The following is a 23,017-nucleotide window of genomic DNA, read 5'->3' as shown; positions in this document are numbered from 1 at the left end:
GTCTATTTCTATATTTAATTTACCATCTTCAGTAAAAATCGTGCCTAAATAGCTGAAATGTTATACTTGTTCCACAGGTTCTCCATTCACAACACAGTTGACATTTTCAATGATTCTGCCTATTTTCATTGTCTTTGTCTTTTTATTGCTGACCTTCATACCATATCTATTACAACAGCTATTCAATTTAGTCAGAGAATCTTGCAGACTTGTAGCAGATTTATTTAGAAGTATAACATCGTCTGCATAAAGCAAAGAGCTGACATTAACATCTCCAATTTTGATATCATGTTTAATACCACTTTCCTTCATAATGTGATCCATATAGATAATGAATAACAGAGTGGATAATGTACATCCTTGTCTCACACCAGATTTAACATTAAACCATTCAATTCTAACTTATGACTTACAACTCAAATAAAGACTAAGTATTGCATGATATAATGCCCCATTGACACCATATAACTGAAGCGTATTGAATAGCTTCTCACTTGGCACCTTGTCATATGCCTTTTCCAGATCGACAAAACTTAAATACAGATCTTTGTTATATTCCCATGCTTTCTCGACTATTTGTCGTAAATTGAAGATCTGATCCTGACAGCCTCTATTTGGCCTGAATCCAGCTTGTTCTTCACCAAGCTTTTCTTCCACAATTCTTTTCAACCGTTTCTCAAGTATACTTGCATAGATCTTGCCAGGAACACTCAGTAGGGAAATACCTCTGTAATTCTCACATGCAGTTTTATTTCCCTTTTTATATATTGGTACTATGAGAGCTCTACTCCAATCATCAGGAATTCGTCCCTCTGTCCAGGCTTTCTGAACTATGCAGTGCAGCCACTGTAAGACTCTTATACCACCATACTTCAGCATTTCTGGTCGAATATCATCTACTCCTGCTGCCTTTCCACGTTTCAAGCCTTTGATGGTTTTTTCTACTTCTAGTATGGATATGTATTCCTGACTACATGCCTGGTCAGTGTTTTTTACCACTGTGCTGTAATCACTGCTTGTTTCATTTAGCAGTTTTTCAAAGTAATTACTCCATACTTCAAGGATATCTTTTTCTCCCGTTTTCGTGTCACCTTTATCATCTCTAATTCCTTTTACAGCACTCTTTCCTCTATTCTTAAGCTTCTTCAACAACCTCCAGAATATTTTGCCACCTTCTTGATATTTATTTTCTATACTCTTGCCAAAGTACTCCCATGACTTTTGTTTAGCTAGTTTTACACAGTGTTTAGCATTCTTGCATTTGTCTCTGTATTCTCTAAGAGCACAAGCTGACTTATTTGCCAGGAACTTTTGATATGCTTTCTTCTTTTCCTTCACTGCCTCTTTAACTTCCTGTGTCCACCAGGGAGTTCTGATTTTTTTATCCTTACAGATAACCTCACCACATGCCTCTCTGGCTGAATCAATCAACGTTTTCTTCAGAGTTTGCCACTGAATCTCCAAGGTTTGATTCCTGTTCTCAAACTCTTTCATTTTTCTTCAATAATCTTTGTGTATTTTAGTCTACAGTTCACATGTGAGAGCTGCTCAACTTTTATTCGCTTTAAAACTTTCTTACATGTTATTCTTTTCAATATGAAATGCAATTTTATCCTGCTCAAGACTAAATAGTGATCACTTCCAATTTCAAATTCTCTGTACACTCTGGTGTCCTGCACCAGGGAGAAAACATCACTATCAACAATAACATAGTCAATGAGACTTTTCTTATTCCTAGCCTCTTCTCTCCAATGTGAATTTGAGCACATTTTTATGTTGGAACATGGTGTTAGTAATAACCAGTCCATGTCCTCAGCAGAAATCCAACAGATATTTGCCATTATTATTAGCTTTGCTCTTTTCTCCAAATTTTCCCAAAATATTTTTGTATGTCTCACAATCATTTTCTACTCTGCTATTTAGATCTCCAACAAGGACCAACTTTTCATTTTTCATTGTGTCAGTTGCTTTTTCTAAAGCCTCAAAAAATTCCTCCACTTCTACCTTAGTAGTAATTCTCTGGGATCATAGGCACAAATAAGTCTCATTGTCCAGTTCCCCATTCTCATATTTGCCCACATTACTCTACTTGAGACTGACTGCCATTCAAGAAGATTAGCCTCGTATTTTGTGTTGAATACTATGGCTACTCCTTCTTTTCCTTGATTGTCATTGCCTGAATATAACATTTTATATTTATTGCTCAGAAAGATCTCACCAGTTTTGGTCTTTTTTGTTTCAGTCACCCCTATTATGTCGATCTGGTACTTATCTAATTCCTCCGCTAGCTCCATTTCTTTGCCATTCAGGCTTCTTACGTTGATAGTACCGATCTTTAACTCTGGTGATGTTGAGTTGGGGTTTATTTTCAGATTTGTTCCAGTAGCTGACTTTTCGCTGTTCGCCCTGGTTCCCTGGCGAAAACAACGGGGGCCTTGTTTAACCGGGCGACGCCCCAGCCGGCATGAAAGTTTGTCATGTTGTACCATCATTCTATATTTTGGTTTAACCAATAAGAATACAATTTGGTCGGCTAAATCCCAAATTGCCAGCCCATCCTCGTTCGTTCAGTGTCCAGATAGATTCCCAACAGGGTGCACCACGAGAAGATGAGGATTGGACATTAGGTCAGAAGCTCTGGTCGGTTCTCCGCATTTCCTTTAAAGGGTATGTGGAGGTCTCCTCTCAGTTATACAGCTATAAAATATATAAAATATATTAAAATATATTAAAATATATATAAAATATATATATATATTATATATCCTATATTATATTTATGTAGAAATATAATACAAAATTTAAATACATACCTTTTGATTTTATAAAAGTCTTTATTATAAATTTTACTTCAAATCCTATAATTTAAACTATGTTTATCTTATAAATACCGCTATGAGATCATTTTAAATACGCATATATAAATTCTAGGATTTCTATTAATTTTAGTATGTTAATTCTTTCCTTTCAGTTCCAGGGCATTTGCCGAATGGTCTCTTCCCATTAAACACTCATTAATAAATGCCACTTTTGCAACCACTGCTTCTCCGCCTCCGCCTCCTCCTACTATCACTACTACTACCACCACAGATGATTCGGCAATCCTTGCTGATTCTCATCTTGCAATGACCACAACAGAAACTTTGGAGCTTAGCCGCAATATCAGCATACTGCTGGAAAATCTACTCCATAAATATGACCATCATCAACGTCCAGGGCACGGAGGTAAAGATCTGCTTTGTTCAGAAGCTCAAAAAATATTTTACTTATCAGTAGATTTATATACATTATATCTGTTCATGACTTTACTAAGGCAATATTTAGTATAATACCATGTACAGAGACTTTAAAGGAATTCGTTATTAATAGTACTTTGTTGATTAAAGAATGAAACGTGTTGTTACTTTCTGTACACGTGTTTTCATAACTCAACAATGGATGTGAAAACAATATTATAATAAATTTATTCTTGCTTCCTGAATGATGTCGTGTTACGTTTTAGTCCTTTATTGCACTCGGTAGTGTTGCGATTATTCTGGTATTCCATTTAATGAGTTATATAAAATAATAATAATATTTCTGTTTTTTTTTTCTTCGAAGATATTTCCCAATAGTATATATTGGGAAATATATTATTTCCCAATATATACTCCGTTTCTCTGTTCACTGGGGAGAAAACACGTATATTTATTGCTTGTTTTACTAATAAATAAATATAGTTAATCAGAATTACAATATTAGCCGAACCTGTTAAACGCCTACATCAACTTAAGGCTTTCAATTCCCGTCGTTAACATTACAGACTCTTCCCGTTATTCTCTCGAAACTCTTTACAAAGATCAAGTTTCTTATTCTGCACGCAGAACTTCCCGTTGTGCACTGCGCGTCTCCTTCATTCAACAAGTCAGCCTTCCTTAATGTGCTGGTCTGTTTTCAATCACGGCGTCCTTTCTTCGGGTCTAAATTCGTCTCACACAACCCGCTACATCACCCGCATAACATATGAATCCAGTGCATAGCTCGAACAGCAGAAACACATCTTCCTAGCGACAAAGGACGATGTGTATGTGCGCGCACTGCTAACTCACTTGAGAACGAATACTTCCGTAATGCTGTCACACTGCTCCGTTACCTAACGCGATAAAGTAGCCGGAGAAACATTTCCTTCGTCATCCAGAGGTCTCACTTTATCGCCTTCCGTCATAGCCTTGTAGTTAAAACTCGTATAACGCTTCTACCTCGATTCTAAACAACTATTTATCTCCTTTGATTTATTTTAATGATGTCATGTTGCTTTTCAGATTTTTCCCCTTTTTGAAGTAAATTTCATGCAGTATATAACTTAAATAGAAAATCACTCTATTTGTAGATTTCTTATATCCGTTTCTAAATGCAAACGATTTAAGCCATTGTTACCAAACAATTAAATTAATATTGTTTCATAAAAATATTGCCAACAAATAAGACTCCACTAATGTTTCCGAAACTTCGATATTACCAAAGTTAATTACCATAAATTTTTTAGAATTCGAAATTAAACTTTATTTTGAACAAAAAATATACTTTCCAATATTTCAAATGAAAATTTTTAAGAGTTTTTTACTTTTTCTTTAGGTGCCCCAACTGCTGTAACTACAAATTTTCTCATCAGAAGTATGGGACCAATATCTGAACTGGACATGGTAAGAATTAACTCCATTTTAAATTATTTAAATTTATATTTTATATATGTTTACTCTATTGATAGATATATGTTTCTTCTATTGATATATATATTTATATCAAGAGAGATTGAGAGATGGACTGAGTCCTTGACTCTTTATCCCTTCATCTGATTGAAGAAACTCTGTGTGGATTGGGTGTTATTTAGCTAAAGGTTCTAGTCATGGCTGGGTAACGGCAATGGCCGAGCCTCAGTTAAAACTTCATTGCCTACAGCATTGTCGTCCGTTACTCAGGATCTCCTCCTCTCTCTTTATTCTATTCGCAGAATGATACTGATTTGATGGGTGAAGCATAAATGCTTTTCATATTCCCCTTTGTCTGAAAAGGAAATTCTTTGAATGGAGAATTATTGAGCTTTAAGCTCTCCCTGAAAGGGCTGTGAGATTAGTTGTGTTCGACTGAGCATGGAATTGATTTGGGTCTTGTATTTGCAGAATTCTGCTTCATTGTAGTCTGAAGCTTGCTTGATCAGCAGGTTCGGATGATTGTTTGTCTTGGTGAAGAACATTTCTGCTAGGTCATTGAGGAGGGATGTGATGTAGGGAATGTTGACTTCTCTGTGAATCTGGGAGTTTCTGTTAAACCATGGGACATCCAACTCATTCTCAGGCATTTATTCTATATTCTCTGCAGTTTTTGAATATTTGTATCTGAGGTATGGCTCCATGCAGGAGATGCGTAAGTGATGACTGGCGTATTATCATCCTGTATATGAGTAGTTTGTTCCGAGTATCCAGTTTGCTTCTTCTGTTGATCATGGAGTAGAGTTGTGCGATTACTTTGGATGTCTTTGAGCTTGTGTTTGATATGACTGGTGAATTGTAGTTTTTTGTCGAGCATCACGCGGAGATATTTGACTTCGCTCTGCCATGGAATCTTAACTCCTAGCAGATGTATGTCTTTCTTGGTCTGAAACTTCTTTCTAGTGAAGAGTATTGCTGAACTCTTCTATGGGTTTGCTTGGATCCTCCAGTCCATCAACCATTTGTCTACTGTATGAATACTGCTTTGGAGTCTTCTGATAGCTAGCTTTTGGGGCTGAGAGATCTTGCTAATAATGCAGTATCATCTGCATATAACGCAGTGATTGTTGAACTTGGTTTTTGAGGGATATCAGCTATGTAGATAGAAAATAGCAGGGGGGGGTCCAGGAGTGAGCCCTGCAGCACACCTGCCAGGATCTTGCGTCTGGTTGACACAGTTTCATTTATTTTGACTTGCATGAATCTGTCTTTGAGGTATGTGTGAATTATTTTTATTAGATTAGTTGGTATATATTGAATGTTATGAGCTTGTAGAGAAGACCCTGATGCCACACCTTATCAAAAGCCTTCGCAGCATCTATAAAGACTGCAGCTGTGTGGAGGTTCCATTTGAAGCCTTTGTTGATGAATTCGACCAGTCGGTGTATCTTTGTACGGGGCTATGGTTTTTTTTTCTGAATCCGAACTACTCATTAGAAATTGTACCTAATTTATCCGTTGCTGATTGAAGCCTTGTAAGGATGACTTTTTCTGCAACCTTTCCAAGGCCGGACAGAAGACCGATAGGTCTGTGACTTTCGGGGAGCTGGGAGATCTTTCCAATCTTTTTTGATTGGCGTGATATCATCCATCTTCATTTTAAGGGAAAATACTTGAGTCTGAGGATGGCATTGATTATATTCACTAGATGCACATGGCTTTTCTGCAGAGTAGGTTGATTATTTTGTTTGTGATTCCATCTGGACCTGGAGCCTTATTGCTGTTCAAATGGATTATGATATTTATAACTTCTTCTGGAGAAGTGGGTATGATAGGTTCTGGGTCATCCTGTTGTTGTTGTGTTATGGCCTGCTTGACTCGGCAGTGAATCTTGTCGATAGGATTGATGTTCAAATTTTCATAAGAGGGGTTACATTGAGTTTCCAAGCTGTCCACCAGAGCCTCTGCCTTTTCCTTGTCAGTATGGGCTATTCCCTTCTTGGTCTAAACTGGGAGTATAAGTTGCCTTTTAGTGCGGAGGGTTCTCAAGAATTTCCAAATGGCGTTGTCCTCTGGGTTTAGCTTCGTCAGCTTGGATTCCCAATTTCACGGACTTGTCTGTTTAGATTTTTCAGAGTTGTTTTGTCTTGTGGGGGCTCTTTTGTTATGGTACCTCTTTCTGGCTTTGTTCCCTAAAGACTGATGAGACAGTGGTCCATTTGTCCTTGTCCCTTAATATAACAGGTGGAACCTTTTCAGTGTTCCTCAGGACATCTGGTGTTTGTGAGTCTTCATCCATCTGGTCCTCTGTGGTTCTACGTCTTTTTTTAGAATGTGAGTTGTTTTGACAGGGGAATTTTGGTGACAACAGTACTGAATTCTCCTTGTGATATCTCCTCCTCCTCTTCTCCATCCTGGTAATTAATTTGAATGTACTGCTTTATAAAACCCGGCCAGTCAGATTCAAGCTAGTCCATTATGAGCTTCAGTACCTCTAGGGACTGCTCCTTATTAAGGATCCGGATCTTCTCCTTGATGTTTTCCATATCGGATCGGGGATCTCCTACCGGCTGAATTTGTTTGAGTACAGTATATATAATCCAGCAGGGCTAAGGGCCTGCCAGCAAAAAATCCTGTAGACCAAGCTGGTCTACTATCAATATTTAGACTTATAGCGTTCTACTAGACGGGGAAAGGAGTGTTAGTATCTCACTTGCCCACAGATTGAAAGCCTACCTCCCTATAATACCTTAAATCCACCACTGGTCCTCATAGCTGATGGAGCCTGTCGGCCATTAGATCTCTTGCATGTTTCATGCAGAGGGAGAGACAGTAGGAATCAAACTGTGTCAGCGCCAGTGCAATGTGAGATTCCTAAAAAAATTTATATGCAATCTAATCAGGCTCAGTCTAAAATAATACGTCTGTCCTCGTCAAAAGTCAAAAGCAGAATTTCCATTCATCCTGTTTTCTCTATTTACTCTATTGTCCTTATAAGCACTGGCTTAAAGGGGCGAAGCAAGAATGCTTTTTATCTTCCCTTTTTGTTATCTTTTTATCTGTTGAGGACAGTGTAGGGATAAGGTGTTATTGAGTTATTAAATTAAAGTTCTGATCATGGCAGGAGGGTAACAGTAATAGTCGAGCCACATAAGGTGTTATTGGGCTATTAAATTAAAGTTCTGATCATGGCAGGAGGGTAACAGGAATAGTCGAGCCACATTTAGAACTTCATTGGTTACAGCATTGCCATCCATTACCCTCCGAGGGTATTAATCTCCGCATCTCACGGTCGATTCCGAATACTATTTACTTTATTACTCTATTGGATTTGGATTTAAGTTCTTAAGCTTCCAATTACTCTATTTTGAGCTAATTGAGCTAAAAAGCTGTAGTCATGGCTGGGTAGCGGCAATAGCCGAGCCTCAGTTAAAACTTCATTGGCTACAGCATTGCCATCCGCTACCCTGGAAGTCCTAAAAAGGACTCAATTCCAATTACTCTATTGATATGTTTATTCTATTGATATACTGTTTTCATTTTTATATTTATATTGTGTATGTATTAAAATTTATCAATTTAATTCAGGAAATCCTCAAATTCTAAATTTTTTAAATTAAATTAAGTAGAATTTATATGTTTCATATATGTTTTATATGAATTACTTATAATTTTTGCAAATGTATGTATTTAAAGGTAAAAGCTTGTCTGCAATATAAAATCTAATGTAATAATCCACGTATGGTAAAGGAACTTATATGATTGGTTTAATATCTAAATATCACGTTTATCGGATAATTTTTCCGTAAAAGTAAAGTTACCACGGCAGCAGTACTCCGTAAATCGATTCGCTCAATATTTATCAAACTATTCTTTCTTATAGAATTCCTCCCTGTTATCGATATTTCAAAACTGCTTCTGCTGCGTTGTTTAAAAACAACAACGCATTGACGGGTAGTTGTAGTTTGGAATGAACATTGGAATTACAATGGAATGAACTAGATCATAACACTACAATCAAACAATAATAACGAATTTTAGAGTTGAAAATTCTGCTATTCTTGACGTATATAACTTATAAGTCAAGAATATAACTTAACACCGTTTACACTTCTGTAAAATAAATATAAAGAAAGAAAGAAAGATAATAATAATCTCAAATGTTTACACATGGAGATTAAACGTTCAAATACTTTCAAATATACCTAAAATATATTTAAAACACTAAGGTCCGACACAACATGAGTGTAAACTTAGAACTGTCCAATTTTTAGTTCTTCTTGCTCTCCAAGAAACACTTGTGATGCTGAAGAAAGGTTATTTTGTATGTTTAAACTTTCTCTGAGCTCTCATTTCGCACATTGAGGTTTCTCTGTATTCTTCTATCAAACAAACGAATATTTGACTAGAAAAGTTGCAAAATGGAAAACGTTCAATACGACCTAAACTCGAAAGACAGCATTTTCTTTGAATAGCCAGCAGATTCAAGTAACTTTCTTTTATTCAAACAAAAAAACGACTTAAATAAACAGCAGACCTTACATTGGTATAGTGTACGTGCTCCTAGCTAGCACTTTTCTCCAGTAGAGAAAAGCGAGGCCTTTGATATGTTCCTCCAATGTTACTAGGCGCGAACACCGTCTTCAATTTGGACTAGTTAGTGTTCTTTGTTCTGCTACTTAGGATGTTTAAAAGGAAAAATGAATAAAGAGTGATGGCTAAGCACTTTTATAAGATTTTCGTGTGTGTGTGTGTGTGTGTGTGTGTGTGTGTGTGTGTGTGTGTGTGTGTGTGTGTGTGTGTGTGTGTGTGTGTGTGTGTGTGTGTGTGTGTGTGTGTGTGTGTGTGTGTGTGTGTGTGTGTGTGTGTGTGTGTGTGTGTGTGTGTGTGTGTGTGTGTGTGTGTGTGTGTGTGTGTGTGTGTGTGTGTGTGTGTGTGTGTGAGAGAGAGAGAGAGGAGAGAGAGAGAGAGAGAGAGAGAGGTGAATGTGCGTGTTTTCTCGTCATCAAACAGCCATTTATCTTTCTAAATGCAATTTTGGATTTTGAATTTTTTTTATCTCAATACATAAAATAATGATAGGAAAGAAAATAAAGAAATATAACAAAAAATACATCATAAGATTTAAAATATATATTTTACATTTTACTCATATTTTTCTAAGCAAAGATATAAGCTATATATGCCTATAGTAAAACTATACGCATATATTTCAATGTTCTCCCCAGGAATATTAGCAACATGAATATGTTTATGTGATTAATACCGAAATACAGCTTTATATATTTCATGGAAGTCAAGGGGAAAAATTTAAGACATTCTTATGTCATTTTTAATTCATTTTTTTCTAGGAGTATTCCATGGATTGCTACTTCCGACAGAAGTGGACTGACAGGAGACTTCAGTTCTACGGCCCAATCGCAAGTCTTAGTCTCAACATAAAGATGTTAGAGAGGATTTGGAAACCAGATACTTACTTTCATAATGGCAAAGGTTCCTATCTGCACACTATCACTGTCCCAAATAAGCTGCTTCGCATCTTTCAGAACGGAGAAGTTCTGTATTCGATGAGGTAATTTCCATTCACAGCAACAAAATATATTTTAAATGAAAATGTACTCTGATCACGTGATGTCCGAGCTGTCCGTTCAACGTGTAAGGATTGATGGAAACATCGAAAGGCAATTCATTGGATATTTATTTTTCCATTAATTTAAATACAGGAAAGGCTGCATGTGTATTGATTTCCATTCACTCCCCCAGAGTCCAGTTAATGTTACTGCTAAATTAATTGTCCTTTTCCTGTCTTTCGCAGTTTCCCCTTGGCTTGCACTGTTTAGTCATTCCAACAATAAACATGTCCAAAGTTTCAAAAGTTTTCAATTCTCGGCGACATTCTGTATCGTCATTTAATCCAATACTCGTCTGCCAACTAGAAGTCGAATTTTTCTTAAATGATCCCTGAAGTTAACTTTTAACTTGAATGGGAAAGTAAATTAAATGAAACTTGTGTAACAATGAACTTTTAATTAGTGAAAATATCAAATAAACAAGCATCAAAACTACTAGTACAATTCATATATCTTCGTGTTATTTGTTGTTATTCTTATTCTAAAATATGCGTTAGGCAGAGTGTCCTTTACTGAAACTTTATATAATGCATAATCATGGAGTAATATCCTAATTTCTGATCATTTTTCCGTTTTATTTAGGTTAACAATAAAAGCAACATGTCCAATGCAACTCCATTCATTTCCTATGGACAGACAGTCGTGTCCTCTAGTATTCGGAAGTTGTAAGTTGTTTCATTAAACTTTTGCTTTTTAAATGTAAAATGTACAACGAATAACGTTACAAAGTAAAGAGAATTATTTTATTCAGCGGCTTATGTGTGTTGGAAAGAAATGTTGTATGCCTGAACATCTTTGGAAATACTTTAAACCTGCTTCAGAAAGAAGAAGATTGAGAGGTTGGTTTGAAAGGAGAAATCACTGATTTAGTTCCCACATTACAAGCTACCCTGTATAAAAAAGACGAGACTTTGCTGACTTAATACATTAATTATATTTTGATCAATAAAATTCCAAACACGCACTGTACGAAATGTATGTGCATTTTGATTATGAACCTCAGTAACTCTTTTCATATAAAGTTGAACTATTTGGTTATAATTCAAGAAAGTTCCACTTCGTCGATTAATTTCTCTTTTCAATATGAATATGCTGATATCAGCTTAGAACAATATGTTGGTTGAAAATTTTAAAAAATAATAATAATATATTTCGAATATTTTTTATTTGATGAATCCCAGCATCGTATACTTCCTGTAGTTTTTTTACAAAAAGAAATCAGAAAACTACTAAATAACTTGGAGACTAAACGTCTTATAGTCCCTCGAATCTGTTCTATATCTAGTACTTATCCCAATGCATGGAAGCCATCTCATATTGATCCTGTTCCAAAAAGTGTGATAGGAATATACCATCAAACTACCGACCAACTGCCATCACTTCAGTCCTCTCTAAAATAATACAGCAAGTTATCAATAGCTAAGCCCTCCACTACTTAGAGGCCCAAAAATCAATCAGCTATTCCACCTTTTAGGATCCACATCTGATCTTGATTTAAAAGTACTGGCCACTAGACACGTGGCATAGAAAGGCTCGGAGAAACTTGTGCAATCGTCCTCAACATTTCCAAATCTTTTGACAGTTTGTCATCGTGGCTGCTTAAAAGTTACCATCCTTTTTGGACTCCCTACTGCCCTTTGTAACCGGGTAGCTCTCTCTCTCTCTCTTTCTTTTTCTGGTCGTTCCATTCAAGTCATGGTTGATGTCTCCTTCTCTTTGAACTTCACCACCAATGCTAGAGTGCCTCAAGGCTCTGTTCTATCATCGATTCCCATTCATAAATGACCTATTCACAATCACCACTAATTCTATCTACGGCTTTGCAAATGACAGTACTCTCTACTCATCATTCTCATTTGAAAAATCGTGCAGTACTCTGATATCCCAGGCTACGAGATCGTCTACAACCAGTGCCTTAAACATTGATCTTCATATTATCCTCCAAAAAAGAGGTAATTGAGAGCCTGCTTCTCCTCTTCTTATTGTATTCCGTCCACCTCTGTATTCTGGAGCAACCCTCCTTAAAAACGTACTCCCAAAACCTACAGCGCTTCAAAAAAAAAAATCAATAAACTCTTATCTCAGTCCTCTCTGCACTTTCGGCTTCACAAAGGCGGGTCCTTTCTGAGGCATCTTCCACTAGAGCTGTTAATGTTTCTGGCTGCAGCGCCGTAATTTCTGCACGAATGTTACCCCATAGGTAACCCCAAAAGGAAGAAGTCGGGAGCCGTCCGACCTGGAGAGCGTGATGGCCAGTCACGTTCTCCAATATGATGGTGGCGATATGCTCTTCGGGTTAGAATAATCGAATGCTGATTTTCAAAGTAAAATTGCACGATTTTGGTTCGTTGTTGGGATTATTAATTTCACAAATATTCCTTATAATACTTGAAAAACAAAATGAAAAGTTAATATTTCAAACGCCTTTTTGACTTATGGGCTATCTTGTATAAAAAAAGAAGAGACTTTGCTGGATTAATTTTTGATCAATAAAATTCCAAACAAGCACTATACAAAATGTAAGTGCATTTTGATTATAAAACTCACTGACTCTGTTCATATAAACTTTAACAATTTCGTTATAATTCAAGCAGTTTCAACTGTTATTCTTCCCTCATTCATTCATTTCATTTCTCATCAAGAAAACCAAGTAACATTACACTAAAATCTTAAAAATCTATTTTTTATTACTTCCATATGCTATTTTTATTTATTGATTGATTGTTGACTTTTTTCCGTAGATGGCTACTCCGTTGACCACTTACAGTATCAATGGGATTCAAATGGAGCAGTGAGCCTAAACGAAGGCCTTGTTTTGTCACAATACGATCTTATTAATTTTCCATTTAGAAATAATACTGTACATTTTCCAACAGGTAAGATGTTTTTTCCTTTTAATTTATTTCTTTGAAAAAAATTTAAATACTGATAATATTACACATACACCTATTTAATAAATGTATATTGTCTCCTAAAATAAAATCATATTGTTGAAATAAGATGTCGAACTTAAATACCCTTGGAGGGTAATTGATGGCAATGCTGTAGCCAATGAAGTTCTAACTGAGGCTTGGCTATTGCTGTTACCCTCCTGCCATGATCAGAGCATCAATAGCTCAATAACACCTTATCCCTACACTGTCCTCTACAGATAATGGGGAAGATGAAAAGCATTCTTGCTTCGCCCCTTTAAGCCAGTCCTTATAAGGACTATAAGAATAAGATGTCGAACTTAAGTACCCCTGGAGGGTAATGGATGGCAATGCTGTAGCCAATGAAGTTCTAACTGAGGCTTGGCTATTGCTGTTACCCTCCTGCCATGATCAGAGCATTAATAGCTCAATAACACCTTATCCCTACACTGTCCTCTTCAGATAACGGGGAAGATGAAAAGCATTCTTGCTTCGCCCCTTTAAGCCAGTAAAAAAAGAAAGAAATAAGATGTCGAGTTCGGAAACGGAAGGTTTAGGTAAAGCAAGAGAAAAATGATGTGTGGAATCCAATTATAAATAAGTACAATAATTAAATAAAAATATAAAAGTTTATTGAAAATCGAATTATGTTCTTGCTAAGGATATGTGGCAATCTAAAAAGGAAAACAAATTATCAAAAATTAAACATGAAAGTTAATAGGAAACTGTATTCTTATTACTAAGTAGAAAGGAGGCCTGAAAATTACAGAGTATTTAACGGATGCACACCAGAAAGAAATACTCTTGTTATAGAAGACTCTGTCACTTTAGCAGCAAAGCAAATTAAAATAACTCAACCATCATCTTTTCAAATTTATTCCAAAGGAATTCAAACGAAGCTTCTACTTCAAATGGCGCAAGAATAAATGCAAACCGTGATTAATACCCTATCGCGCACCACGTGGAATTTTCCTTTCATATCCCATCTTTTCTCTGCTGCTGCCTTCCTCTATAAATTACTTTCCTGGAAGAAGTTGTTCACCTTGATCGAATTCTGGTTAACAAAGCGTAATTTGATTACAAGTCTCGCTGATTTAGCAGTTCGGTACATTTTCTTCCTTGACAAAATAATTAAAATTCTTGATGGAAGATGCCGCATCTGTTGTATGCAGTGTAAAAGGATCTACATCATTCCAGTGTATATTATATCACTCCTTATTAAGGCTCGAAGATTTTAATACAGTTTTTTTTTCTCATTTTTCCGAACGTGCTATTATTTTCCTAAACGTGTTTACTAGGACAAGAACGGAACTTCCATATACTGGGAAAGTAGAAATATCTCAGCGTATGAAAATTAGATTTGTGAAAACTTTATTATATATTCTACTGTCCTGTGCGGAACAAAATTTTAACTGCCATGCAAACAGATGAGAAAAATATTTTACAAAAATTGAAAAGTGGTGTCAGAGAGCAATGGTTAGCATTTACTGCATAATAAAGCAAACGATCTCATGAAAATGTTGTCAATTAGCGAAAGAGCAACAAACTTTGGTTGATTTTCTTTTGATAATTAATGCTATCTTTATTTATTCTGTTTTTTTTTCTGTTAAATAACATTAATAATCAAGAGTTCCGAAAGAAACAATGTTAACGAAATGAAGACCAAACTCTAAACTTAAAAACAAATCTTCAACTGCAATTAAAGAGACGTTCTTTGCACGTAATCGTTCAACATCGTTACAAAATGCGCGAAATTCTTCTTTTATTAAGATAATTCGCTTGACATGAAGAGATAACAGAGCTTTATTAGGTTTTAATATAATAACATAAAAATAATAAATTGTGGAAAATGTACGAAGAGAAAAAGACCGGTGGATACATCGAAATTTTACACCTGAAGAAACTCAAAAATAGTTCCTCAGATCAAAACACTGTCGTAAAACATTCAATAAAACTGCTAAGTATCACATTCGTAAACCTTTTATAATAAATAACAACAACGAAATGAATGTTGGAGTACTTTACTTATAATATTACAGTCTGCTTGCTTGGAAATATATCACAGAAAATATTCTTACAATAATCAGCAAAAGCTCTGGAATGAGTGGATTCTCAGTCAATTTCATTCGATCACAAATCCCTAGAATTCCTATTGGAGAAATCCAAAGCCAACTACGATAATATAGTCTGAAGTCTTAAAAGTTCCTTAGACAACATTCGGAAAGAGCTTTGGAGTGTGCAGATAGAGATAGAGAAAAATAATCTCGGCGTTTCTATAATGAGATATTCTTGAAGGAAGATATAGTAGAGAAATGGCTGATAAAGAAAATAATCCCTTACTTAAAAAAGGAAACAGGTTAGTATATTGGAGTTATGACGGAATCGATTTGCTTAATCGTGTGCACAAAAAGTGAATAAAAACACGAAAGAACCAATATAAAGTCCGCTATTGGGAAAATTCAGAGGAAGAAAAGGATTTTTGCAAAAGAAAAGAGAGGCAATTTTCTTCAAATTTGTTCTTCCTTTTCTTAAAAGATTAGCTTAGATAACAAGTCAACACGTTAAGCGAAAAAAATAGAATAATGAAGTAGAAGAAGCAGAGCTGCATATGAAATAGAGAATTTAATATCCCAAAAGATGAATGTTTTAAATTTTAGACCTACGAAGAATTGAGTGATTGGCACGAGAAAGAGGAGAGTATAATATATGGATTCATGGATTCAAGCAGTGATCAACCTATAACAAAAGAATAAAATTAACATGAACGTTACTATACAACAAGTGCCACTGTAGAAGAGAATATGGCAAACGGCGCGGATAATCTCTACTTGGGAAACTTTTTAAACAGAAAGATCAGAACAATGATTCATATCGTCGTAGAAAGTAGCAATCAGAGGAGAAAATTTTCACCACAAAAAGAGGATATTCAGCAAGAAAATCCGTCTAATCGAGTACAGTATAGAAAAGGTTTGTTTTCATTCACTTCATAACAATCCGTTGCTACGTTTTATTAATGTCATTTATCATAAACAATGAACTAACGATGTAATCTTATGCACAGTATTTTCAAATTCTACCAGTTCAATCAGCAAAAATAGTGCTGTTGGTATAAAAATATCATGGATGCATTAGCATGACATTGCTCTTTCTTTGCAGTATGATCCAACTCACTGTCGATTTGCGTTTCTTCGTTTCTTCACTGATATAACATCAAAAACTGCTGCAGAAAATTTTCAACTGGTGTTATTCGGACCTCCAGTAGCTTGTGGCAGAATTATAAAGATGTGTTGAGATGTATTCTTAGAAATAACTGATAGTTCGTTGCAGCGGTATGGTATACTGTTCCTGTGTCCTTAACGTGCTATAACTACATCAAAATCTGTCGGGCATCATTTTCAGTATTTGCTAAAGAGAGCTTTCAAATTCACCATGGTTGCATTGAGTATGCCCAGAGGACCAATTCATACTGGACTAATTATTTTAATAGTTTGAAATAGTATGAACAACAGCAGTTAACGGAATTCCATTCCCATTTTGATAGAAGTTGTCGCAGTAGTCTGCTAATATAATGCACTGTACATGTAAATGTAACAAGGCCAGCACTCTATGACTATGGTTCCAATTAACTGCTTCTGTTATTCCTCAACGCAGTACCACTAGGAGAAGTTATAAAACACGTCACTTTTAATTACAAACAATGATAATTGAAGCAAGTTTTTATACAAATGCGATGATATATGAATTACCTTTCTTTTTGATATTTACCGTTTGATCTTTAGGAAGGTTTTCTGTACTCCAAGTGAATTTTAATCTTCGCCGACACATGGGATACTTCCTTATTCAGGTGTACGTGCCGTGTATACTGATTGTCGTTTTATCTTGGGTATCATTTTGGATTAACAGAGAAGCAACAGCTGATAGAGTTGGATTGGGTAAATTATGAACTCTTTTACTAAAGTTTGTAATAATGATAATAAAATTTCTTAAATTAAATTATTCATTAATTGAATTAATAATAAAAAACAATTCTTAAAAAACATAAGAATAAACCAAAAATCATAACAAATAATAAAATCAAAAACGCTATACAAATAAAACACACATCTACTTTCAAAATATTCGTGGCCATAACACGATCATAAATGATGTGCACTGCCACTTACATAAATCTAAAGAAGGCCTTGTATTTCTAACGGAGCTTCAGTGTCCATCGCGAGTATCTAAACTACACTTTACATGATTCTTTCCATCTCAGCGGTAGTAAATGTGCATTCGTCAGATCTGACATTCAATGTCAGAGAATGTGAAACGTAACTACGCTTGAGAAAATTTCGTTGCTATCTGCTTTAGGGTTTCATTTACTGTCCATGTTAATCTCCAAATTATGATAACTCCTCTAATGTCTTTGATTATTTAGCTCTGAAGGTTAATTTTTCTGTATTACTCAGATGGTTAGGCTTTCTTCTACAGAGATTCATAATTCAAGCAGGCTTTCCTTTAGCACCAATGATCAAGCAATAAGTGACCCCAGTTTGGCTGTTAGCAATATTCTAACAATCATCAATAACCTAGCAGCCAGAATACCAGAAAATTCTAATATTCTCCATCCTCTCAGCATCGTGGATCACCTCATAAATAGCTCTTCTTCCAATACTGCTGATATAAGTTCTTCTCTTCGTAACTCTGACAATAACGTTATCCAAATTTCCTATTTTCTGGATCGTCTGTCATCCAACCAATCTCGTCTCTCATCCTTTGATCCAACAATGATGTCATTTAGGATGACGGCTACGATTTTCATACCTCCGTTTCATGGTTTGGCTATGGCTACTGTTTTCCTACTGTACTCTAAATATCTATTCTAACCGAACATCTTTGAATGAGGAACTTCACCTCCCACTACATTCAAAACTTCGGATCACTAACCAAGACATAGTTTTCCAATAAGCGTGCCAAAGTAGAATATAATAAATAAATAAATTCGGTATTTCTCAAGTAGATTAAATCAAAACACAAACTGCACGCTTATCGTACAACACAGCCCACAATAGCGTAAAATTTATCAATAATACCCGACTTTTAAAGAAGTCCATATGCAGAAAACTTTCTGATTCTCTCTCTCTCTCTCTCTCTCTCTTTCACGCGCACACACACACACACATACACACCAAGAACAGCTCGCAGTATACGTCGCTTTATCTTTCGTCAGAAAGATATTAGAAACATCGTTAAAAGCATAAGCATATTTTCGTTTCTCTGACCTGTTCAATTCCCACCAATATTGTTCTCCCATTTGAGGTGATGCACCAAAACTTTCATAAAATGTTAGAGACTATCCACAAGATGACAGTCTGCATAATAGATTACTCTTCTCTGGTACATTTCCTCCAATCACTTTTATAGGCGTTTTGTTTCTGCATTATGCCTTTTTCTATACATATTTTAATAGATTCTGTTTCACCGAACTTCCTGGCATCATTCGTTCACTTTCCTCTTGACATGTAGAAAAAACACGAGTAGCCGAAGGTCAAATCAATGCATAGTTTGCCTTTAAACTTATCAAATCAACTTTTCATATTTCTCTTTCATTCATCTACCTCTGTATTTTGAAATAGCCTTACTCACTTTGTTTACCCAATATTCTTCAGTGCTTTGGTCAGTGAGGACGGCTATTCACAACTACTCTAGATGTTCGAGAAAAACGTCTAGGTTCAAATTATTCCTTTTATCCTCCTCTTTCACTTGTCCACATACAGCACTGTTATCTTATAGCCTTTGGGATCTCTCACATGTCGGTTTGATAAAAAAGATAAAAAAATAACAATTATACCGTTCGTTGTCCCTTGCCACCTGAACTCTCTCCACAGGCACTGCTTGAGATTAATAAATGTGATTCACTTAAATCTATTTTGAATTTCAAAATAACTTTGTCAAATATCAAGTTGCTTTCAGAGATACAAAACAAATGACTGAATCCCAATCTGATTATTTTATTATCTTTTAATATTTATCTTATCTTAAAGTACATACTACGTTTTACAAAAACCACCGTAATAAATGCGTTAATATTTCTGTTAGCTTTTCTTTTAGAAAAATCTATTGGAAAACACCTTTATAGGGGAATTCGCAACTTTATAGGGCATGTATAGTTTCAGAATTCTATAGACTTTCAGAAGAAAAATTTACAAGCTCTGTTTTGGCCGCAAACTAAAAGAATTTTTGCTAGACTTCTTTAAGTTGTTCCCCAGTTGGACGGTCTTTGCTGCAGTCAAAGTAAGGGTTTTATTTTTTACCGACAACTGGGGGAGGGGTTAACCTAAAAGCTCAGACAAATCAAATAAAACTAACATTCGTAAGAAAGTAGTATCAGGAAGGGTTTAGGACTACAAGATGATGGTTGCCTGCCATAATCTCGTCCTCCAAAATCTTCAACCTCATCATTAGTGAATTCAACTATCGGTTGAGACCGACTATCTACCTTTTTTTTCCAAACGTACTTAGGCTTGAATTCCCTCTGATATCTTTGGGGGGGATAAAAGCCTTGATAAGGGGACACCACAGTAATTATAATGCTAGCAAGATTATATTTTTGTATTCAGAAGAGCGACTTTAATCACCAAAACACTTCATAGAATTCGAATTTTTTTGCCGATTTTTGTCCCTCTTTTGTACACAAATAATTAGAGTTACTTTCACTGCTATTATCACAAGTTGCTTTTAAAATAAAACTATCGCTTTAAGGATACAAACAAATACTTAATTTTACAGGTATTACTACAGTGCTAACACTATCAACCTTTGGCCTCGACACCAAAACAGATCTTCCTAAAGTGTCCTATCCCACGGCTCTGGATTGGTTTGTGATCATGTGCTTCATGTTCGTCATAGCTACATTACTGGAATTTGCAGGGGTTCATTATTTTACGAAAGTCGGCTTCGGCGAATATCCCGAGACTGATGATTCATTTCACTCAACTCAGGAGGATAAGTCAGAAATCGTAGTGCCAAGAAACACATGTGCAACAGTTTGTCCAGGAGAACAGGTAAGAAAATGAAACAATGAACACAGAATTCAAAATCAAGTCATAGAAATGAACTTATTCTGATTTGCTTAACTAACACATTCACTAACATTCTAATCAGTTAAAAGTATCTTGGAATTGCAATCATTCTATAAATAATATCCAGCTCTTTTCTGCGATAACTATTTCATTTGAAATGTATCCAATGATGGTATTCTGAATTTAGTTACAGTTAGTAAATTTTAATTATTAAATAATCAGTGTACTTATGCAATCTCATTCTCTTATTAAAGCAAAGTGGGACTGACATAATATACATATATAATTCCATATACATTAATGAGTCAAAACTCTATGAACACCTATATAGTAACGTGTTAGAGCCCCTTTGTTCACTAGACCACCACCACGGAGGTGTCCCGAGGTATTCTAAATCAGCTAGACAGAATACAGTCCAGAAAGTCAGCGACCGAGCGAAGCAATGGTGGCAGATGATGCTTTTCACATGATTATACAAATGCGCAGGCGTTGGGATTTAAATCAAGAGAATTAGACAGTCGACCAGGGAATATGTTCTTCAAACCATAGTTAGCAGAGGTGTGAGCTTTGTGACATGAACTGTTGTCTTGTTGGAAGGGTCCAGATGCATTTCCCAGTTAAGAATTAATTATCAATATCTATTCAAAAGGGATATACGGAGGTCCTGATGTGCATAGAGTAGCATATTAATACATTGACACAAGCCATAAAAGCGACCTACACATTATTTAAAAAAAAAATAAAGATAATATTTTGATCTTATCTGTATTTTTCAGAATTTACAATATTTTGGCAACAAAGTGTTACCAAAAGGACTCAATTTTTTCCTCATCAAATTAGAAATACGAAAAAAACAAACAGAAAGAGAGAGGGAAGGAGATAAGTTATTAATATTGCAGTTTAATATCATCATCATCATCTTGACTGATTAAAATTTTAAAGAACATCCCAAACGCATTTGGGCATTTGAAAGTTTAGAGAAATGTCTTTAACCGCTCTGATAATACTTTCATCGTTTGGGTAGAATTCGCCAGTACTAATAACAACTCAGATGTATTTATATTATCAATAGACTATTCATTCAGGTAATCACATTCCCAAACTACTCGTATATTCCTTATTTTGAGTTTCACTCACGAAAGCTTGTAACCTTGGCAGTACCATTAATATTGATACTGTGGCTTAACTGAAAGTTAGCAAATCCTGAAGCTCTGCTCTAGAAACTAAGCACAAAAATCTTCCAAGCCACTTCAGGTTTCTAATACACAAGGTGGCCTCACATCGGCCAACGAAAATCATCTCTCCCAACTTTCACAAACATTTAAACACATAGCAGATTTGAACCCACATCCTATTGGTCGGATCTGCAACTACTAGGCCTGCCTATTAGTCTGTGTGTGTGTGCGTGCGTGCGTGCGTGTGTGTGTGTGTGTGTGTGTGTGTGTGTGTGTGTGTGTGTGTGTGTGTGTGTGTGTGTGTGTGTGTGTGTGTGTGTGTGTGTGTGTGTGTGTGTGTGTGTGTGTGTGTGTGTGTGTGTGTGTGTGTGTGTGTACGTGCGTGCGTGCGTGCAACACTGTTTATATATATATATATATATATATTATAATTTGTTTATTTTCACAGGATGGCTTCTCTCGCTACACCAGAGCTAGAGATGGATCCATTCAGTCTGGAAAACTTCGTCAAATTCGTTCAACAAGTCGCTATATCCGATCCTGTTGCATCCAGTTTTGGAACTGCATAGTCGGTAGTGAACATTACAAAGCCGAAATGAGACGAAGAGTCGCAGGACGCGTGGGGACTGTGAACAGTGTAAGCAAGATCGATGAATTGTCCAGAATTCTCTTTCCATTCAGCTTTATCGTGTTGAATCTATTCTATTGGTTTTCGTACGGTAGTGACCACAGTTCTTCTGATTGGAATAACACGTGATTCAAGACCATCCTAACAGTCAGCAAATGCATTTAATAGCAAATATTTTTATCTCACGATTTGTATTTTGATTAGTTAGAAACATAAAAATAATACATTATTCCAATTCGTCCATACATCAGAAAACGAAAAGTATAAGCAGATAATGAAGTCTGTTAGAAAGGTACATCTGCAATCCTCCATCTTTGAAATCAATCCATGAGTCTTTAGCATCTCAAAAAGAAAATATGATTTGTTATTAAAATAACTTGCAGCATTCTAAAATGGCTAAAATATTCTTATATGTGAGTTACCTAGAAATGATCACGTCGGAAATTATAGGATTATCTTGCATGATATCTTCTTCAGTTTCTGAAAAAGATATCATGCAAGATTCTCGATAATATCTAATGGTCTGTTACATTTCTCTGACCTTTTTTCTCGCAATGATACTAAGTAAGAAATCCATAAAGACTAATGCTAATCTCTCTTTTGTCGGAACAGTTTCATGGTTGAGACAAAGTTATTGAGTTTGGTAATAATAGCCAAAGTTTTGAGATCAAACTTGACACGTTGCTATTGTCGACATCATTATAACCTGAAACTAATTTTTCCCTCTCATATTAATTGGGAAAAAATTAACAGAGGGATATTAAGTATATTAAGTTCATTTTCCTATTCTCTCCTCTCTCTCTCTCTCTCTCTCTCTCTCTGACACTCACGCATTCAAAATATACAGATATTTGTAACTTTATACGATTTCCTATCATCCACTAATGCTAGAAGAAAATCAATTCACTTTCTGGACTTTCTGT

The 23,017-nt window shown here is 35.6% G+C and overlaps 1 protein-coding gene across 1 annotated transcript in view; it reads left to right on the top strand.

Annotated features, from left to right (window-relative positions):
- LOC150107416 (gamma-aminobutyric acid receptor alpha-like) overlaps positions 1 to 22,223 on the top strand; it is a 29,540-nt gene extending 7,317 nt beyond the window's left edge. The window contains exons 2-9 of the mRNA XM_090391282.1: positions 2,972 to 3,225; positions 4,615 to 4,682; positions 10,040 to 10,260; positions 10,901 to 10,983; positions 13,060 to 13,194; positions 17,010 to 17,162; positions 19,999 to 20,273; positions 21,915 to 22,223. Of these exons, the coding sequence (XP_090247408.1) occupies positions 3,126 to 3,225; positions 4,615 to 4,682; positions 10,040 to 10,260; positions 10,901 to 10,983; positions 13,060 to 13,194; positions 17,010 to 17,162; positions 19,999 to 20,273; positions 21,915 to 22,223 (1,344 nt within the window). The 5' untranslated portion in view covers positions 2,972 to 3,125. The remainder of the gene's footprint in view (positions 1 to 2,971; positions 3,226 to 4,614; positions 4,683 to 10,039; positions 10,261 to 10,900; positions 10,984 to 13,059; positions 13,195 to 17,009; positions 17,163 to 19,998; positions 20,274 to 21,914) is intronic.
- Positions 22,224 to 23,017: the final 794 nt, after the last annotated feature.

This window comes from Typopeltis vanoorti, chromosome 4 (assembly GCF_054136105.1).
Source record: "Typopeltis vanoorti isolate ZY-2024b chromosome 4, IOZ_Tvanoo_1.0, whole genome shotgun sequence".
NCBI classification, from domain to species: Eukaryota; Metazoa; Arthropoda; class Arachnida; order Uropygi; family Thelyphonidae; genus Typopeltis; species Typopeltis vanoorti.
The sequence above is the reverse complement of the archived record's forward strand: the minus strand, read 5'-3'. Positions and strand labels throughout refer to the sequence as shown.